The 16,898-nt window shown below is 44.4% G+C and overlaps 2 protein-coding genes across 6 annotated transcripts in view; one reads left to right on the forward strand and one right to left on the reverse strand.

The window, feature by feature from the left end:
• Nucleotides 1–3,499, reverse strand: part of LOC134355063 (guanine nucleotide-binding protein G(I)/G(S)/G(O) subunit gamma-5-like) — a 65,379-nt gene extending 61,880 nt beyond the window's left edge. Inside the window, exons 1-2 of one of the 2 annotated variants that reach the window (XM_063064781.1) lie at nucleotides 3,347–3,499; nucleotides 864–1,015 (exon numbers count right to left, since the gene is read on the reverse strand). In XM_063064781.1, the coding sequence (XP_062920851.1) occupies nucleotides 864–1,015; nucleotides 3,347–3,491 (297 nt within the window). In that variant the 5' untranslated portion in view covers nucleotides 3,492–3,499. Of the gene's footprint in view, nucleotides 1–863; nucleotides 1,016–3,316 lie in introns of both variants that reach the window. The other variant, XM_063064783.1, reaches the window with a different exon arrangement.
• Nucleotides 3,500–3,756: 257 nt separating this feature from the next.
• spata1 (spermatogenesis associated 1) overlaps nucleotides 3,757–16,898 on the forward strand; it is a 105,845-nt gene continuing 92,703 nt past the window's right edge. For 3 of the 4 annotated variants that reach the window (XM_063064784.1, XM_063064787.1, XM_063064785.1), the window contains exon 1: nucleotides 3,757–3,874. In XM_063064784.1, coding sequence (XP_062920854.1) covers nucleotides 3,821–3,874 — 54 coding nt within the window. In that variant the 5' untranslated portion in view covers nucleotides 3,757–3,820. The remainder of the gene's footprint in view (nucleotides 3,875–16,898) is intronic. The other variant, XM_063064789.1, reaches the window with a different exon arrangement.

Consider the following 16,898-nt stretch of genomic DNA (forward strand, 5'->3'; position numbering starts at 1 on the left):
CTAATTTCCTGTTTAATACCATCTCCGACCTCACTACTACTGTTAGGTGGCCTGTACACAACTCCCACCAGCGTCTTCTGCCCCTTAGTGTTACGCAGCTCTACCCATATCGATTCCACATCTTCCCGGCTTATGTCCTTCCTTTCTATTGCGTTAATCTCTTTTTTAACCAGCAACGCCACCCCACCTCCCCTTCCTTCATGTCTATCCCTCCTGAATATTGAATATCCCTGAACGTTCAGCTCCCATCCCTGGTCACCCTGGAGCCATGTCTCTGTGATCCCAACTATATCATAATCATTAATAACAATCTGCACTTTCAATTCATCCACCTTATTACGAATGCTCCTTGCATTGACACATAAAGCCTTCAGGTGCTCTTTTACAACTCTCTTAGCCCTTTTTAATGCTTGCCCTGGATTTGTCGGCCTGCCAGTTTTACTTTTCCCCTTTGTACTTTTTGCTTCTACGCTCACTTTACACCCCTCTGTCTCTCTGCACTGGTTCCCATCCCTCTGTTGTGAACTAACCTCCTCACACCTAGCCGCTTTAATTTGATTCCCACCCCCCAACCATTCTAGTTTAAAGTCACCTCAGTAGCCCCCGCTAATCTCCCTGCCAGGATATTGGTCCCCCTAGGATTTAAGTGTAACCCGTCCTTTTTGTACAGGTCACACCTGCGCCAAAAGAGGTCCCAATGATCCAAAAACTTGAATCCCTGCCCCCTGCTCCAATCCCTCAGCCACGCATTTATCCTCCACCTCATCGCATTCCTACTCTCACTGTCGCGTAATGAATTTGGTAATGACATGTAATAAACATACTCTCAGATCAGGAGAGGTATAAATCTTTAAATTACTCACATTTCTGGACCTCAAAATATCAGACTTCCGCCACGACAGCCGCATGCTCCCTCTGTCACTTCTCATTTCCATGGAAACCACATAAGCAATAGTTTGAAAAAACTTAGCGACACACACAAAATGCTGGAGGGACTCAGGAGGCTGGGCAGCATCTATGGAAAAAAAGTACAGTTGACGTTTCGGGTTGAGACCCTTCAGCAGGACTGGAGAAAAAAAGATGAGAAGTAGATGTAAAAGTTGGGGGGAGGGGAGGGAGAAACACAAGGTGATAGGTGAAGCCGGGAGGGGGAGGGATGAAGTAAATAGCTGGGAAGTTGATTAGTGAAAGAGATACAGGGCTGGAGAAGGGGGAGTCTGATAGGAGAGGACCAAAGGCTAGGGAAGAAAGAAAAGGAGGGAGGAGCACCAGAGGGAGGCGATGGGCAGGCAAGGAGATAACGGTGAAGGGGCGGGGGGCCATTACTGGAAGTTCGAGAAATCAATGTTCATGCCATCAGGTTGGAGGCTGCCCAGATGGAATATAAAGTGTTGTTCCTCCAACCTGAGAGTGGCTTCATCTTGACAGTAGAGGAGGCCGTGGATAGACATAGCAGAATGGGAATGGCAAGTGGAATTAAAGAGGGCAGCTACTGGGAGATCCTGCTTCTGGTGGACGGAGCGTAAGTGCTCAGTGAAATGGTCTCCCAATCTACTTTGCGTCTCACCAACCGACAGCACCAGACAAAACTTGATTGGTTTCTAAAACCTGTTGCGTGTTGTTAAAATGACAGATGTGTTAAGACTGACTTTGTAATAAAAAATGTAGAAATTGTGTAAAAAAAACCCACATGAATTTGGCATGTATTTTTAAAAGTTCTTGTGAGAAAAATGAAACTAAAAGTTTCATTAATTTAGTACTTACTATGACTCTATTTTGAGGACAGATGATGGAATAGATGGCTCTGTTGCCAAGTTTGTAAATGTTGGAGGGGCAGGTAGTGTTGAGGAAACAGGTAGGCTGCAGAACGACTTTAGACAGATTAGGAGAATGGGCAAGAGAGTGGCAAATGAAATACAATGTTGGAAAATGCATGGTCGTGCACTTTGGTAGTAGAAATAAATGTGTGGACTATTTTCTATATGGGGAGAAAATCCAAAAATCTGAGATGCAAAGGGACTTGAGAGTCCGAGCACAGAACACCCTAAAGGTTAACTTGCAGGTTGAGCTGGTGGTGAGGAAGGCAAATGCAATGTTAGCATTCATTTCAAGAGGACTAGAATACAAGAGCAGGGACGTGAAGCTGAGGCTTTATAAGGCTCTGGTGAGGCCTCACCTTGAGTATTGTGAACTGTTTTGGGCCCCTCATCTTAGAAAAGATGTGCTGGCATTGGAGAAGGTTCAGAGGTAGATTCAAGGATGATTAGAGGAATGAAAAGGTTGTCATACGAGGAATGTTTGATGGTTCTGGCCCTGTACTCGCTGGAATTCAGAAGGATGGTGGGGGATCTCATTGAAACATAGTGTGATGTTCTGGGTGGGGGGTGTGGCTGACAACCCACCCCTGCATTTCTACTGACCAGTACTGTTTACTGTTCTTGTGTTAAAATGCTTTTGTGGGATTATGGTGGGAAGTTCCAGTTCATTTATTGTTACATTTTAGCTTGGGTTATAGTGTTATTTGCTTGTGTATTTGTGGGTCACCCTGACTAACAGGGGTGTGTGATGGTCACCTCCCCTGTTTCCATGAGGCTGGTTGGGTTCACTCTCTGGGTCATGGTGCCTGATCTGTTTTATGTCTACCACAATAAAACCGTTCTTGAGTGACAGAGCTTCCTCATCTGTTATTATGGACCAAATGCTCGCCGCAATATCATACATTGAAAGGCCTAGACAGAGTAGATAATGAAATGATGTTTCCCATGGTGGGGGAGTTTAGGACAAGAGCGCACAGCCTCAGGATAGAGAGACATCCATTTGAAACAGAGATGGAGAGAAATATCTTTAGCCAGAGGGGAGTAAAATTGTGGAATTTATTACCACAGGCAGCTGTGGAGGCCAGGTCGTTGGGTGTACTTAAGGCAGAGCTTGATAGATTCTTGATTGGACACAGCCTCAAAGATTGCGGGGCGAAGGCCGGGTAGTGGGGCTGAAGAGGACAAAAAAGATCAACCATGATTGAATGGTGGAGCAGTCTCAATGGGCCAAATGGCCTAATTCTGCTCCCATGTCTTACAGAGTCTGGGTAGGGGACAAGCCCAAATAGTGAAATTCTGGCACATTCAAGATTTCAACTCGCTTAAAAATTAAGGAAAATTATTTATGAAGCACACTGAAAAAGTTTAGAGTTACTATTACCTAACTTTTAAAATACTTGTAACTTTTAAACTACAGTATTTGTTTTGAAAAATCTATTTCTTCCCGAAAATCTACCCTAGGGGCAGAAAAAATACCCTAATTAAAGAATTATACGCACACGGCTCCTGTGAGGGACTTATTCTTTAACCTGAAGTGCATGGAGGCCGGCGGTATGAACGCATTCTCCTGTGAGCGGTGAATGAGTCAAGAAAGGCGAAATTATTGGGCCTGATGAAGTGCGTCGGCGAACCATCCATAAATATGCTGCCTGATCTGCAGAATTCCTCCAGCATTTCGCGTGTGTTACTCCCGATCTCCAGCATCCGCAGGAACGCTTGTATTAACAGCTCAGTTTCTGATTGGTTGGGAATTATTTCAATCACGGTCAACGCAATTTATTATTGGGCTAGATGGATATCAATCAATGATGGGCAGGCCAAAAACTGTGTAGGATTTGAGGGTGATTGGGTGCTGGTCCTGTCAATCAGAGCTGCTTCTGCTCTCTGATTGGATTAGGCTCCGATGTCGCTCTCAGCCGGTTGCTCGTCGGAGCGGCTCCCGGGAGAAGCGGTGAGCGTGGATCGGACACGGGCTGCTCTCGGCGTAATTCCTTCGAAAGTGCATGGAGGCCGGCGGCATGAACTGTTCAGGGAGCCGCAGAGCACCCAGTGCTGGGGTAAGCCAATGCGTTCGGTGTCTTAGTCATAAGATCGTTTAAAACTTAGCAAGAATAGTTGAACTGGTCAACGGCAGCAATTTGCTAACTGAGGCAAATATCAGAATCAGGTTTGATATCACTGGCATATGTCGTGCGGTAGCTTCTGGATTGCTCAAAACCACAAAAAAAAAACCCCAAAAGAAATTGCTTATAGACCTCTCGTCCGTCCAAGACTTGAATACTGTAGTGCCATTTGGGATCCCTACCAAACCATTCATATCAATAACCTCGAGAAAGTCCAGAGAAGAGCTGCCAGGTTTGTAACCAGTGATTACAAAAAGACCAGTAGTGTTACAGATATACTTCTCGACCTCAAATAGGATACCCTCCAAAGACGCCGCACAATTTACAAGGAAACTCCTTCATTAACTCCTTCCAACGTTAGGCACCTTTTGTGCAACGAGAATAACAGGTCAGCAACCCGACAAAACCAATCCCTGAATTACGAGACCATTCAGACCAACAAGGACGGCTACCGCTACTCACTGTGCCCCGGGACCATTGCAGTTTGGGACACCCTGCCGTCCCGCCACACATTAAATCTGCCGCTGATAGTAAAACTTACAAGTCGCTGCTTTTAAACACCGCAATTTAAATTACAACTGCATGCACGAAGGGCTGCACGTTTATAGCCCAGCGGCGCCGGTTGGTGCAGTATGGACAAGACAAGACATAATTATAAAACAACCATAAATAACGATAAGAAGTGCATTGGTTGGAGATGGAGATACGTCTCTACTAAAGGAGGTGTAAGGCACTCCTTCCCTCCGCAAGCCTGCAGGTCACCCTTGGGCAAGGTGTAGCATTTGCTAAGGCATCCCCTTCCCCTGATCAGGGTCACGTGAAGCCATGGGAGCAGGTGGTGGATGGTTGTACGAGCAGCCGGTGCAGATCACAAGTCCTGGTTATGTGACCACTGACAACAGGCAGACAATCTCTGAAGGGTATTGATAATGGCTGGGGTTACCCGTCTTGTAAAGGCACTGCCCAGAAGAAGGCAATGGCAAGCCACTTCTGGAGAAAAAAATTGCCGAAAACATTCTTAGGCATGTTAAGTCAATGTTATACAACACGGCATATAAATTAGTACAAAAATAGTGAGGTAGTGTTCGTGGGTTCATTGTCCATTCAGAAATCAGATGGCAAAGGGGAAGAAGTTGTTCCTGAATCCTTGAATGGTGCCTTCAGGCTTCTGTACCTCCTCCTTGATGGTAGCGATGAGATGAAGTCATGTCTTGGGTCATGGGGTCCTTAATGATGGATGCCACCTTTTCGAGACATCGTCTTTTGAAGGTGTTCTCGATGCTGGGGAGGCTCGTGCCCATGATGGAGCTGGCTGAGTTTACAATTTTATGCAGCTTTTTTCTGATCCTGGGCCGTGCCTCCACCCCACGTACCAGATGGTGAGGCATCCGTTTAGAATGCTCTCCACATCTGTAGAAATTTGCGAATGTTAGATACTGCTGGGCTATGTAGAACATAGGACAGTACAGCACAGGAACTGACCTTCAGCCCACCGTAAAACCACAGTGCCCCAACAGGACAGGTAAGACATTTCCCACACCGACTACACTGCAGAATTATTGCACTCTTTGTGACTTTATTAATAGTCCCTGATCACAAGGTTTGAGGTTCAACAAGTTGTCAGAGTCAAGTTTATTATCATCTGCACAAGTACACGTATTCACAGGTGCAATAAAGATCATCTTAGAGGCAGCAGCATCAGGGTAGGGCAAACAAAATGCTGAAGGAACTCAGCAGGTCACACAGCATCTGTTGATCAATCGACGTTTTAAGCCGAGACCCTTCATCAGGACCGGAAAGGAAGAGGAAAAAGCCAGAATAGGAAGCTGCAGGTGAGGGGAGCTTCAGAAAAGCAGTACTCATAAGAAAAAACATATTAGAAATTAAAGATTCTAGATTGTTTAATGCCATTTCTAGTACACAAGTGTAAAGGAGAACAAAATAATTGTTACTCCAGATCCAATACAGCACGAAAACACAGAATATGATAATGAACACAATAATAAAAACACAATAAATATAAAGATAGCTTATACACATTGATTGTCCATAAAGTGACGCTAGACACAGGAGTGTCTGTACATAAGGTGACTGACAGGAAGTGATAAAGTCGTGGTGGTTGGGGGTGTGGAGGGGTGGGTTAGTGGGTGGAGGTGTTGATCAGCCTCACTGCTTGGAGAAAGTAACTGTTTCTCTGAGTCTCGTGATCTTGGCATGAATGCTGCCTCATATATTTACATATAAATAATAATTAATTTATGAATAAGTAATTTATACATCAATTTTACTAGCCAGAATACGATTCTGTGGGAGTGAGTGGGTTCTGTGATTCTGCTGACTGCTTTACCAAGGCAGTGTGAAGTGCAGACAGAGTCCGTGAGGGGAGAGTGGTTCTTGTGTTGTTCTGAGCTGTGTCAATGCTTTAGGTGTAGTCTCACAAATAACTTGTACAGTTGGAATATGTTGTCCTAACACCTGCACTCAATGCCTGCCATGACTGTTGAAGATGTGAGTGTAGGTTTTGCTGATAATAAACTCCAATAAAGTTACCAAACTTACTACTGGAACGTACTTTATTTTACTTGTGCACCGGGAGAACAGCATGACCCCTGTCACCTGCCCTGTTCTGAATTATGAAGAGAGAAATGCTATTTTTATCACAGAATTGGCTAGCAGTTACAGATATTGGCCGTTTGGTAAACTACATATGTTTCGATTCTTTATTTCCAAGAACAACCACCATTCACAACAGAGGAGCCATGATTTGAGGCCACCCTCAGGGTGGAGGAGCAACACCTTATATTCTGTCTGGGTACCCTCCAACGTGATGGCATGAATACCTATTGCTCATTCTGGTCAAAAAAATTACCCCTTTTCCCCCCCCCACCCCATTCTCCACCCTGACCTTTTACTTCTGCTCATTATTTCCCCGTGTCCCCTTTCTCCTATGGTCCACTCTCTCCTATCAGATTCTTCCTTCTTCGGCCCATGACCTTTCTCACCCACCTGGCTTCACCTATCAACTTCCAGCTAGCCTCTTTCCTCTTCCCCCCATGTTTTTATTCTGGCATCTTCACCCTTCCTTCTCAGTCCCGAGGAAGTGTCTCAGCCTGAAACGTTGACTGTTTATTCATTTCCATAGTTACTGCCCGACCTGTTGAATTCCTCCAGCATTTTGTGTGTGTTACAGAGGTGTGAAAAGTCAATAGAAACTACTATCTGACAACCCATGATACTTCAAAATCTTAAACACGAGGAATTCTGCAGATGCTGGAAATTCAAGCAACACACATCAAAGTTGCTGGTGAACGCAGCAGGCCAGGCAGCGTCTCTAGGAAGAGGTACAGTCAACCTTTCGGGCTGAGACCCTTTGTCAAGACATAGTTCAAAATCTTATCGGTTGTCAGATGATAGTTTCTTCGTAAAGTAATTTTCCCTTAGTTGCATGCAGGTTGGATCAATTATCTCAACTCCAGAGCCCTGATGTGCAAATGGAAGTTATGTTCTTCAAAGATCTTCGTTGTCTCGGCTCTATCCTTGCCTGGATATTATGTTAACCCTTGCCTTACCACACTTCAACATAGGGAGTGGTCATCAACTGATGAGACTGCAGGGACAATAAACTGGCATTAATGTAAATGGGCTCAAAGTACAAAGAAAATTTATTATCAAAGTACATATACTGTAGGTCACCATATACAAACCTGAGATTAACTTTCTTGTGTCGGCATGCTTTATAACTCTATTACAGTATATGCCACGAGGCCCCCTGTTGGTTGGGCTTGATGTTACATACTGCTGTCCGTGTGTATGCAACCTAGTACCCAAGCCAGGGCAGTACAGTATGAAGAACAAGCTGTAGAACGCTCCTCCTCTCCACATAAGTGATGAATCCAAAGGAACGGCAGAGACCGATACAGTTTGGCACTAGCAGAGTCACAGGAGTTGCCAGGCACCATTGAACTCAACTTAGAATTCAACGTAGGGACTTCAGTTCCATATTTTCCCTCTGGATTTACTCCTGAACCATCACATGAGTGGCATTAGCTGCATGGCAGCGGAGGTTTGAGATCAGAGTTTTCCTTCTCCTTAATGAGCTGCCAGCCATGGCTGACAAGCCCCAGGTGCCTGGAGAACTGGTTTTAAGGCACCAGTAATCTGCATTTGCCGCTTCTCCTGCCAGTAGAGATGGTCCTGCCAGGTTTAGTAGTCACAAGTGAAGACTTGGTTGTCAGAGGCTGTTGGGAGCATTTAAATAGGCGGTGGGAGCTTCTCCTCACTACTCCTCTGGCTTTGGCAACCTTAAGGAACCACAACATATACAAGTTATGCATGAACTCTTGATCTCCCAACCTGCTTTGTTATGCCCACGCACCATATTGTATACCTGAACTGCACATTCTCTGCAACTGTAACACTTGATTAGCTGATTAGATATCTGGATTAATGTTCAGATGTTCAGGGGTACCTAATGAAGTGATCACTGGGTTGAAATCAATGATCTGGATGATGGAATTGATGGCTTTGTGGATGATATGAAGATAGGAGGAGGGGCAGGTAGTGTTGAGAAGGCAGAGAGTCTGCAGAAAGAATTAGACAGATTAGGAGAAAGGGCAAAGAAGTGGTAGATGGAATACAGTGTCGGGAAGTACATGGTCATGCACCTTGGTAGAAGGAATACAGGCATGGACTATTTTCTAAATGGGGCAAAAATGCAGAAATCAGAGGTGCAAGTGGACTTGGGAGTCCACATGCAAGATTCCTTAAAGGTTAAGTTGCAAGTTGAATTGGTGATAAGAAGGGCAGATGCAATGCTAGCAATCATTTCGGGAGGACTAAAACAAAAGAGCAATGATTTAATGTTGAGGATTTATAAGGTCTTGGTTGGTCCGTAACTGGGTTGCCAAACAAGCAGAAATGGAACGCTCGTTGGAGTCTGTGATTACTAGGAACTAATAAAGTTTTATTAAAGAAATAAGTAATACAGTACACTAATCGCAAGGATATAAATGTAACAGGTTAGCAATGATAATACACACTTATACACAAAAATAGGGTAATAGGAATCAGTCTAAGGGTAAAATGATCAGTCTTAAGTGAAGCAGAGTTCAGTTCAGTTTAGTGCAGTTCGAAGTAATCGCTGTTGTTGTACCGTTGGGGAGAGAGAGAGAGAGAGAGAGAGAGTGAGAGATGCAGTTGGTTTCGGGCAGACCTTTTAATGCCTTCTGATCCCGCTGTGGTCACCGACTGTGACCCCTCTGTTCCAGATACGATCGTTCTTCTGCGGTGAACCCGGCACCCAGGCAAGGGTGGACACACACCCCAGGTTCCCACCAATTGTACCTTTACACCCTGTGAGCCTCTGATCGATTCCCGCGAACTGGTCCTCCAAACTCCTACCAACTTGTGGGGGCACACTGCTCTTTCCAGGGTCTCGTGGCGTGTCTGGTGCCTTAGCAAACCTGCTCTTTTTATCCCCCTGCTGGGGTATCACCTGTCCATCAAACTTCAAACAGATCAGGTTCAAAGCAAACCGTCTGTCAATATCTGAATTGTGTTTCTTTCTCGTTAATCTCTCTCTTCTCTCTTATTAGCATTTTGAATGTTTCTCCATTGTCTTCTGTTAACTCTCTCATTAGCATCATCCGTCCGGTAGCTCTGCTTGGCGTCACACATGACAGTCTGCACGGAGTATTATGAGCATTTGGGCTCCTTATCTAAAAAAGGATGCACTGGCATTGGAGAGGGTCCAGAGGAGGTTCACAAGAAAGATCTCAGGAATGAAAGGATTAACATATGCGGAGTACTTGATGGCTCTTGGCCTGTATTCGCTGGAATTTAGAAGAACGAGGGTGGGGGAGGGGGATCTCATTGAAACCTATCGAATGTTGAAAAGCCTCGATAGAGTGGATGTGGAGAGGATGTTTCTTATGGTAGGGGAGTCTAGGACCAGAGGAAACGGCGTCAGAATAGAAGGACGTTCATTTAGAACAGAGATGAGGAGGAATTTCTGTCACTGGAGGGTAGTGATCTGTGGAATTCATTGGCATAGATGGCTGTACAGGCCATGTCATTGGGTATGTTTAAAGCAGAGGTTGATAGATTCCTGATTAGTGAGGATGTCAAAGAATACGGGAAGAAGGAAGGAAAATGGGATTGAGGGGGTAATAAATGAGCATGATAGACTGGTGGAGCAGACTCAATGGGCCGAATGGTTTAATTCTGCTCTTATGTCTTAAGGTCTCCTGCTGCTTACAAGTCAGAACAAACAGAAACTATAACAACTTCTCCCATTTAACATTCTCAGGAAAATTGTGTGAGTGGAGGATTTACATTTAAATGTAAATCCATTGTACATTTAGTAGTGAAAGTGCCCAGTCGCCTCGGCCTTGGCTGTCTGTTGTGCAGCAATAAAATGCTGTCAAACAAAAATGATGGTTTAAAAGAAAGAACTTGCGTTTATAGCATACTTTGTCAGCCAGAAGCGGCTGAAAGCTTTTTACAGCCGACTAAACAAGCCAGTCTACGAGGGCGATTTTCACAGGATGTAGTTTCACGAAACAAGAATGTAAAAAAAATGTGTTTCAGAATAAGGGGGAGTTTCTTGTTGTGGATCTGAGGAATTTGCAGAGGCAGATTCACTGAAGGTATTTTAAAGAGGAGGCTGTTACAATGTGGAAAGATAGGAGCGGGAGTCGGCTGCTGCCTCACCCAAAAACCTGCCTTGGTGTTCAATAGTTCAAAGTTTAAGGTAAATTTATTATCCAAGTACATATATGTCACCATATACAACTCTGAAATTCCTTTTCTTGTAGGAATTCATAGTAGAACAGAGAAATACTATAGAATCAGTGAAAAACTACACCCAGAGACTGACCAACAATGTGCAAACGAAGACAACTGTGCCAAATACAAAAACAAGCTAATAATAATAATCAGCGTTCCCTCTTTTTTAATGACCAGTGTGCGCAAAATTCTGTGCTGTGCAATTTATTGCCTAGTGACCTCAACATGTGTGTGCTGAATAATTTCTTCAGTTAAAAACAGTAAATAAGCCAGTTCTAAACTCTGCAGACAAATCATTGCAAACTCCATGTTGTCAACACCATCCACATCAGAAACCGGAAAAGGAAATGCGATTGTGTACGATCGTGAAGTATGCTTGACATGCCAGCGAGGTAGAGGGTGACAACAATCTGTGTGCAGTTTAAATTCCTTTGTGCGCGAGTAACAGATGATCTGTGCGCGCACACCTTCGCGGGAACATTGATAATAATGAATAAATTAAATAAATAATGCTGAGAACATGAATTGTAGAGTCCATGAAAGTGAGACTGATTCCATAACCTATGGACTCACTTTCAAGGACTCGACAAATCATGTTCTCAGTATTTATTTATGTATGTATGTATGTATGTACGTATGTCACCATTTACAACCTTCAGATTAATTTTTTTGCAGGTATTCAGTTAGATACAAAGAAACACAATAGAGTTAGTGAAAAACTACACATAAAGAATGACAAACAACCAATGTGTGAAAGAAAACAAAATGCAAATACACAAAATCAAATGATAATAAATAATACTGAGAACATGAGTTGAAAGTGAGTCCGTAGGTTGTGGAATCAGTTCAGTGCTGAGGTGAGTGAAGTTATCCATGTTGGTTCAGGAGCTGATGATTGAGGGGTAATAACTGTTCCTGAACCTAGTGGTGTGGTTGCTAATCCTCCTATACCACCTTCCAACCCGAACCCTAATACATGATCTGAATATTCATTATCTATCTGAGTTGCTGCTCCACTAGGAAATCTCCAGGGATGCCTACTCTGAAGACGTTTAAATCTTCCCTTCGACGGGAGTTCAGTGAGACCCTCTCTCACTGCTCCCCCCGTGATCTCTGCAGCCCTCCGACTCTTCAACCTTCCAGCTATCTTCCTTCCTCTCCCCCACCAGTTTAATCTGGGGACTTCCCCCTTCCTTTCCAGTCCTGGAGAATGGTCTTGGTTCAAAATGTCGAGTACTTAGTCCTCACGATAGATGCTGCCTGACTTGCTGATTCCTGCAGCATTCTGTGTGTGTTGCCCTGGATTTCCAGCATCTGCAGACTCTCATGTCCGTACGTCTCTCTATCTGTCTAATCCTTTCCTTTATTGTATTTGTTGTCATTTGAACATTGGTTGTTCGTTTGTCTTTAGGTGTAATCTTTCATTGATTCTGTTGTGTTTTATATTTACTGTGAATGCCCACAAGAAATGGAATCTCAGTGTTGTATATGGTGACATAAATGTACTTAGATAATAAGATAGATAGATAGATATACTTTATTGATCCCAAGGGAAATTGGGTTTCGTTACAGCCGCACCAACCAAGAATAGAGTATAAATATAGAAATACAAAAACCACCAACAATCAAACAACAAAATGCAAACTATGCCAGATGGAAATAAGTCCAGGACCAGCCTATTGGCTCAGGGTGTCTGACCCTCCACGGGAGGAGCTGCAAGTTCGATGGCCACAGGCAGGAACGACCTCCTGTGACGCCCAGTGTTGTATCTCGGTGGAATAGCCGGGGTCCAGCAGCAAAAAAGTTCAATATCCAGTCTACAAACACGTTCCTCGATCGTAATATGACCTGGATTGCACCATCCGTTGTTAACCAGAACAGCGAGACCCCAACTCCTTTACACTTACCGCTCTCAGTGCACTTCCGGTCAGCCCGAACGGTCTGGAAGCCGTCCATGGAAAAGATTTACTTTGAACTTTGAGCAAGGGGACCAAAACAATGTACGGCTCTCCAATACCCCGAGAATTGTAACCAATACCCCCTCATTTTGAAACTCCAAACCCCTTGGAATAAAGGCTGATGTACTATTTGCCTTTCTGATCATGAGAATTTAGTGTTACACCATTACGGATCGCTGTGTCGGAGCTTGGAGGTCACTTCTAGCCTCCTCTGTACAAAATCTGTACATTCGTCTCATAAGTGTGAGGGTTTTCTCCGGGTGCTGTGGTTTTCTCTCATAATCCTGCCGCAAAGACGTACTGCTTAGTAGGGTTAATTGGTCATTGTAAGCAGGCCTGTGATTAGGCTGGGGTTAAATCAGTGGGTGGCGGGGCAGTGCAGCTCGGTGTGACGGAAGGGCCTGTTCCGAGCAGAATCTCAGTAACAGGAATAAATAAATTAAACATCTGATAGTAAGGTGTCATGATCCACGCAGAGGGACAAATAGGTCACCTGGTACCTCATTTATTTACAGTCCCTCTCACTGAGCAAAGGAGACATACTTGAGGCATTGTTAGTTGCTGGTTGGTTTACTAGGGTCTCAGACTCAGCGGAGAAACAGTCCCTTCGGCCCATCTTGTCCATGCTGGAACTGTTAATCTGCCCTTTTCCATCGGCCCACAGCTGGAACTGGGGGGAGAAGGAGATTGTGCAGAAAGAAGAAGTGTAATTTGGCATTGTGCTCGGCACAGACGTTGTGCCAGACATATATACAGAAAGGTGCCGGAAAAGGGCCAGTAACATCATGAAGGATCCCACCCACCCTGCTCATGGACTGTTTGTCCCACTCCCATGAGGGAGTGATCCACACCAGGACCACCAGACTCAAAACAGTTACTTTCCCCAGGCAGTGAGGCTGATCAACACCTCAACCCACTAACCCACCCTCACACACACCCAACTACCCACTGACTCACCCCTCCACACCCCCAACCACCTCTACTTCTGTCAGAGTCACCTTACGTATAGACACTCCTGTGCCTAGCCTCACTTTATGGACACACAATCAATCTATGTGTATAAGTTATCTCATGTATTTATATTATTGTGTTTTCATTATTCAAATGGTTCTGTTTATTGTCAGAGAATGTATACAGTATACAACTTGAAATACTTGTCTTCGCAGACATCTGCAAAAAACAGCAGAACCCCAAAAGAATGAACAACAGAAAAATGTTAGAACCCCAAGGACCCTGCTCTCATTCTCCCCCCTCCCCCACGCAGGCATCAGCCTCATCCACCCCCCCACCCACTTCAGCAGAAAGTGTCAGCACCCACCGTCCACTGAACAGCAAAGTCCCCAAAGAGAGACCATGATCTGCAGCCAACAACTATCGTTGACTCGACAGTTCGACCTCCCCCTCCCCCCGAATGGCCTGTTTCTGTACTGCCTCTCAGTATCATCGTTTCTGTTGGCAATGTGAGTTTCAGTGAGCAACAGATGGTGGCGGGATTGGACTGGGAAGTGGAGGGAACAGCTGTGGTTAGGATAATGTAGTGGGAATGACACTGTGTGAGAAAGGACTTTGATTAATTGCAGAGCCTGTCTTCTGAGGATATTAGCAGGCTCCCAGGGTGGGGACAGGGAACTTGTCCTCTGTAAACACACATTAACCTACAGAATGGGACAGTGCACCGAGATATATACGCATACGTTTCGGCAAGTACTGTTGAACTTGCATCCAGTACACTTCAATGTCTAATAATAACTGGGAGCTGGAATTGGAATTGGTTTATTATTTTACAGGGTTACACTGAAAAACATTTTTGCCTACTGTTCACACAGATAATTCATTACATAGTGTATTGAGGTAGAACAAGGTAAAACAATAGCAGAGTTCAGAATAAAGTTTAACAGCTGAGTGTTGGTAGACAATAATATACAAGATGGTGGAGCATCACGGTAGTGTAGTGGTTAGTGTGATGCTATTGCAGCTCAGGTATCGCAGTCCTGGCATCCTCAGTAAGCAAGTTTGGACGTTCCTTCCAGGGCATGTGACAGTTTCCTCTGGGTGCTCTGGTTTCCTCCCACAGTCTGCAGATGTAGTGGTTAGTAGTTAGTTGACATTGTCCTGTGATTAGGTTAGGGTTAAATCGGTGGATTGCTGGGCAGCACAGCTCGAAGCGCCAGAAGGGATGGTGAGCATCTTTAATGATGGATTCTGTCTTCTTGACGTATCTCCTCCTGAAGATCTCCTCGATGGTGAGGAGGCTCATGCCTTTGATGGATCTGGCTGAGTCTGCATCCTCTTGCATTGGAGCTATTAAAACAAAAATCTTCACGCCATCTTAAAAGTTTCTTTCTGAAGCCATTTAATCTGATCAACCATTCTGGTCCTCCCCCTCCCATCTACCACCTCAGTTAATCCACTACACTGCAGACACTTTTAATAATATCGTTTACATCGTAAATATTCTGGTATTTATTTATTTATGCACATTTTATTCAATTTCCAACCTTTAACCTGTAACTTTCTTTAAGTATAATTCTTAATTCTTTATAGTTGAATGTTAATATTTTTGTTGAATGTCACACTCTGATTGTATCTGGTGCTTAAAGTTGATCCTTGATCCTCAATCCTCACTGGAGCCTCCATAACCAAGTGGTGATGCATCCAGTCAGAATTCCCTCCGTCGTACCTCACTAGTCCGCACAAACTCCTAATGAAGTCTCCTGTAGCACAACTTGGTGGAGGAGCTCAGCAGGTCAGGCAGCAACTATGAATAGTAATAAACAGTCGACGTTTTGATCTGAGACTCTTCTTCAGGACTGCAGATCCAGTATCTTGTGAATCTTGTCCATTGTAGACTTTCTGTCCATCTACGCTGATCCTGTTTACATGCACTAGGTCTGTATCCTTCTATGCCTTGCCTATTTAAGTGCCTAACTAAATAGAGTGCGTTCCAAACGTACACGTCTCACTGTTAGCTTACCTCTAAGGTCTTCTTTGAAGCTCCTACCTCTCATCTCAAGTTCAAGTCCTCTTGGTTTTGATCCCCAAACAATGGAAAAATATGTTATTGTTGCTTCTCAGAATGCTGTAAATATCTATCAAAGTTCAAAGTACATTTATTATCAAAGTACATCTGCAGCTTCATCTTCCCACAGGCAGCCATGAAACAAAGAGAAACCATGGAACCCATTCAAAGAAAACATCAAACACCCAGTGCATAAAAGAAGAACAAATTGTGCAAACAGCAAAAAAAAAGCGAGGGAAAAACACAGAATATAAAACATCAAACCACAAAGGCACTTATCAAGTCACCCCTCAGTTCCTTCGCTTTAGGGAACACAAGCCCAGTCTCTGCAAACTCTCCCCATAGCTAAAGTCCTCCAATCCAGACACCATCCTGGTGAATCTCCTGTGCACTCTCTCTAGCACAGTCACATCTTTCTTTATAAACTCAAGAGATTCTGCAGGCGCTGGAAATCTTGAGCAACACACACAAAATCTATTTACTTACAGAAACAGCGTGGAATAGGTCTTTCCAGCTCTTAGAGCTGTACCGCCCAGCAACCCCTGTTTTAACCTTAGCCTGATCGCAGGACAGTTTACAATGATCAACTAACCAAGTAACGTTTTTGAATTGTGGGAGGAAACCAGAGCACTCGGAAACCCCCCGCAGTCCATGGGAAGGATGTACAAACTCCTTACAGAGGACGCCGGAATGAACTCTGAACTCTGACACCCTGAGCTGTAATAGCATCATGCTGCTCTACTGTGGCGCCCTAAAATGCTGGATGAACTCAACAGGTCAGGCAACATCTGTGGAGAGAAATAAACAGTTGACGTTTAAGGTTGAGATCCTTCATCAGGACTGGAAAGGGAGGGAGCAGAAACCAAAATAAAAAAGTGTGGGGAGGTGAAGGAGCATAAGATGGCACGTGATAGGTACAACAAGCTGGCAGGTAAAGGTAGGTGGGTGTGGGGACAGTGAAGTCAGAAGCTGGGGGGTGATAGGTGGAAAAGGTCAAGGGCTGAAGACGAAGAAACCTGATAGGAGGAGGGTGGAGTGTAGGAGAAAGGGAAGGAGGAGGAGCACCGGGGAGGTGATGGGCAGGTGAGAAGAGGTAAGTGGTCAGAGTGGAGAATAGAAGAAGAGGGGAGGGGGAGGGAAAATTTGTGTTACTGGAAGGAGAAATCACTATTCATGCCATCAGTTTGGAGGTTAC

The sequence above is a fragment of the Mobula hypostoma genome, chromosome 12 (assembly GCF_963921235.1).
Source record: "Mobula hypostoma chromosome 12, sMobHyp1.1, whole genome shotgun sequence".
NCBI classification, from domain to species: domain Eukaryota; kingdom Metazoa; phylum Chordata; class Chondrichthyes; order Myliobatiformes; family Myliobatidae; genus Mobula; species Mobula hypostoma.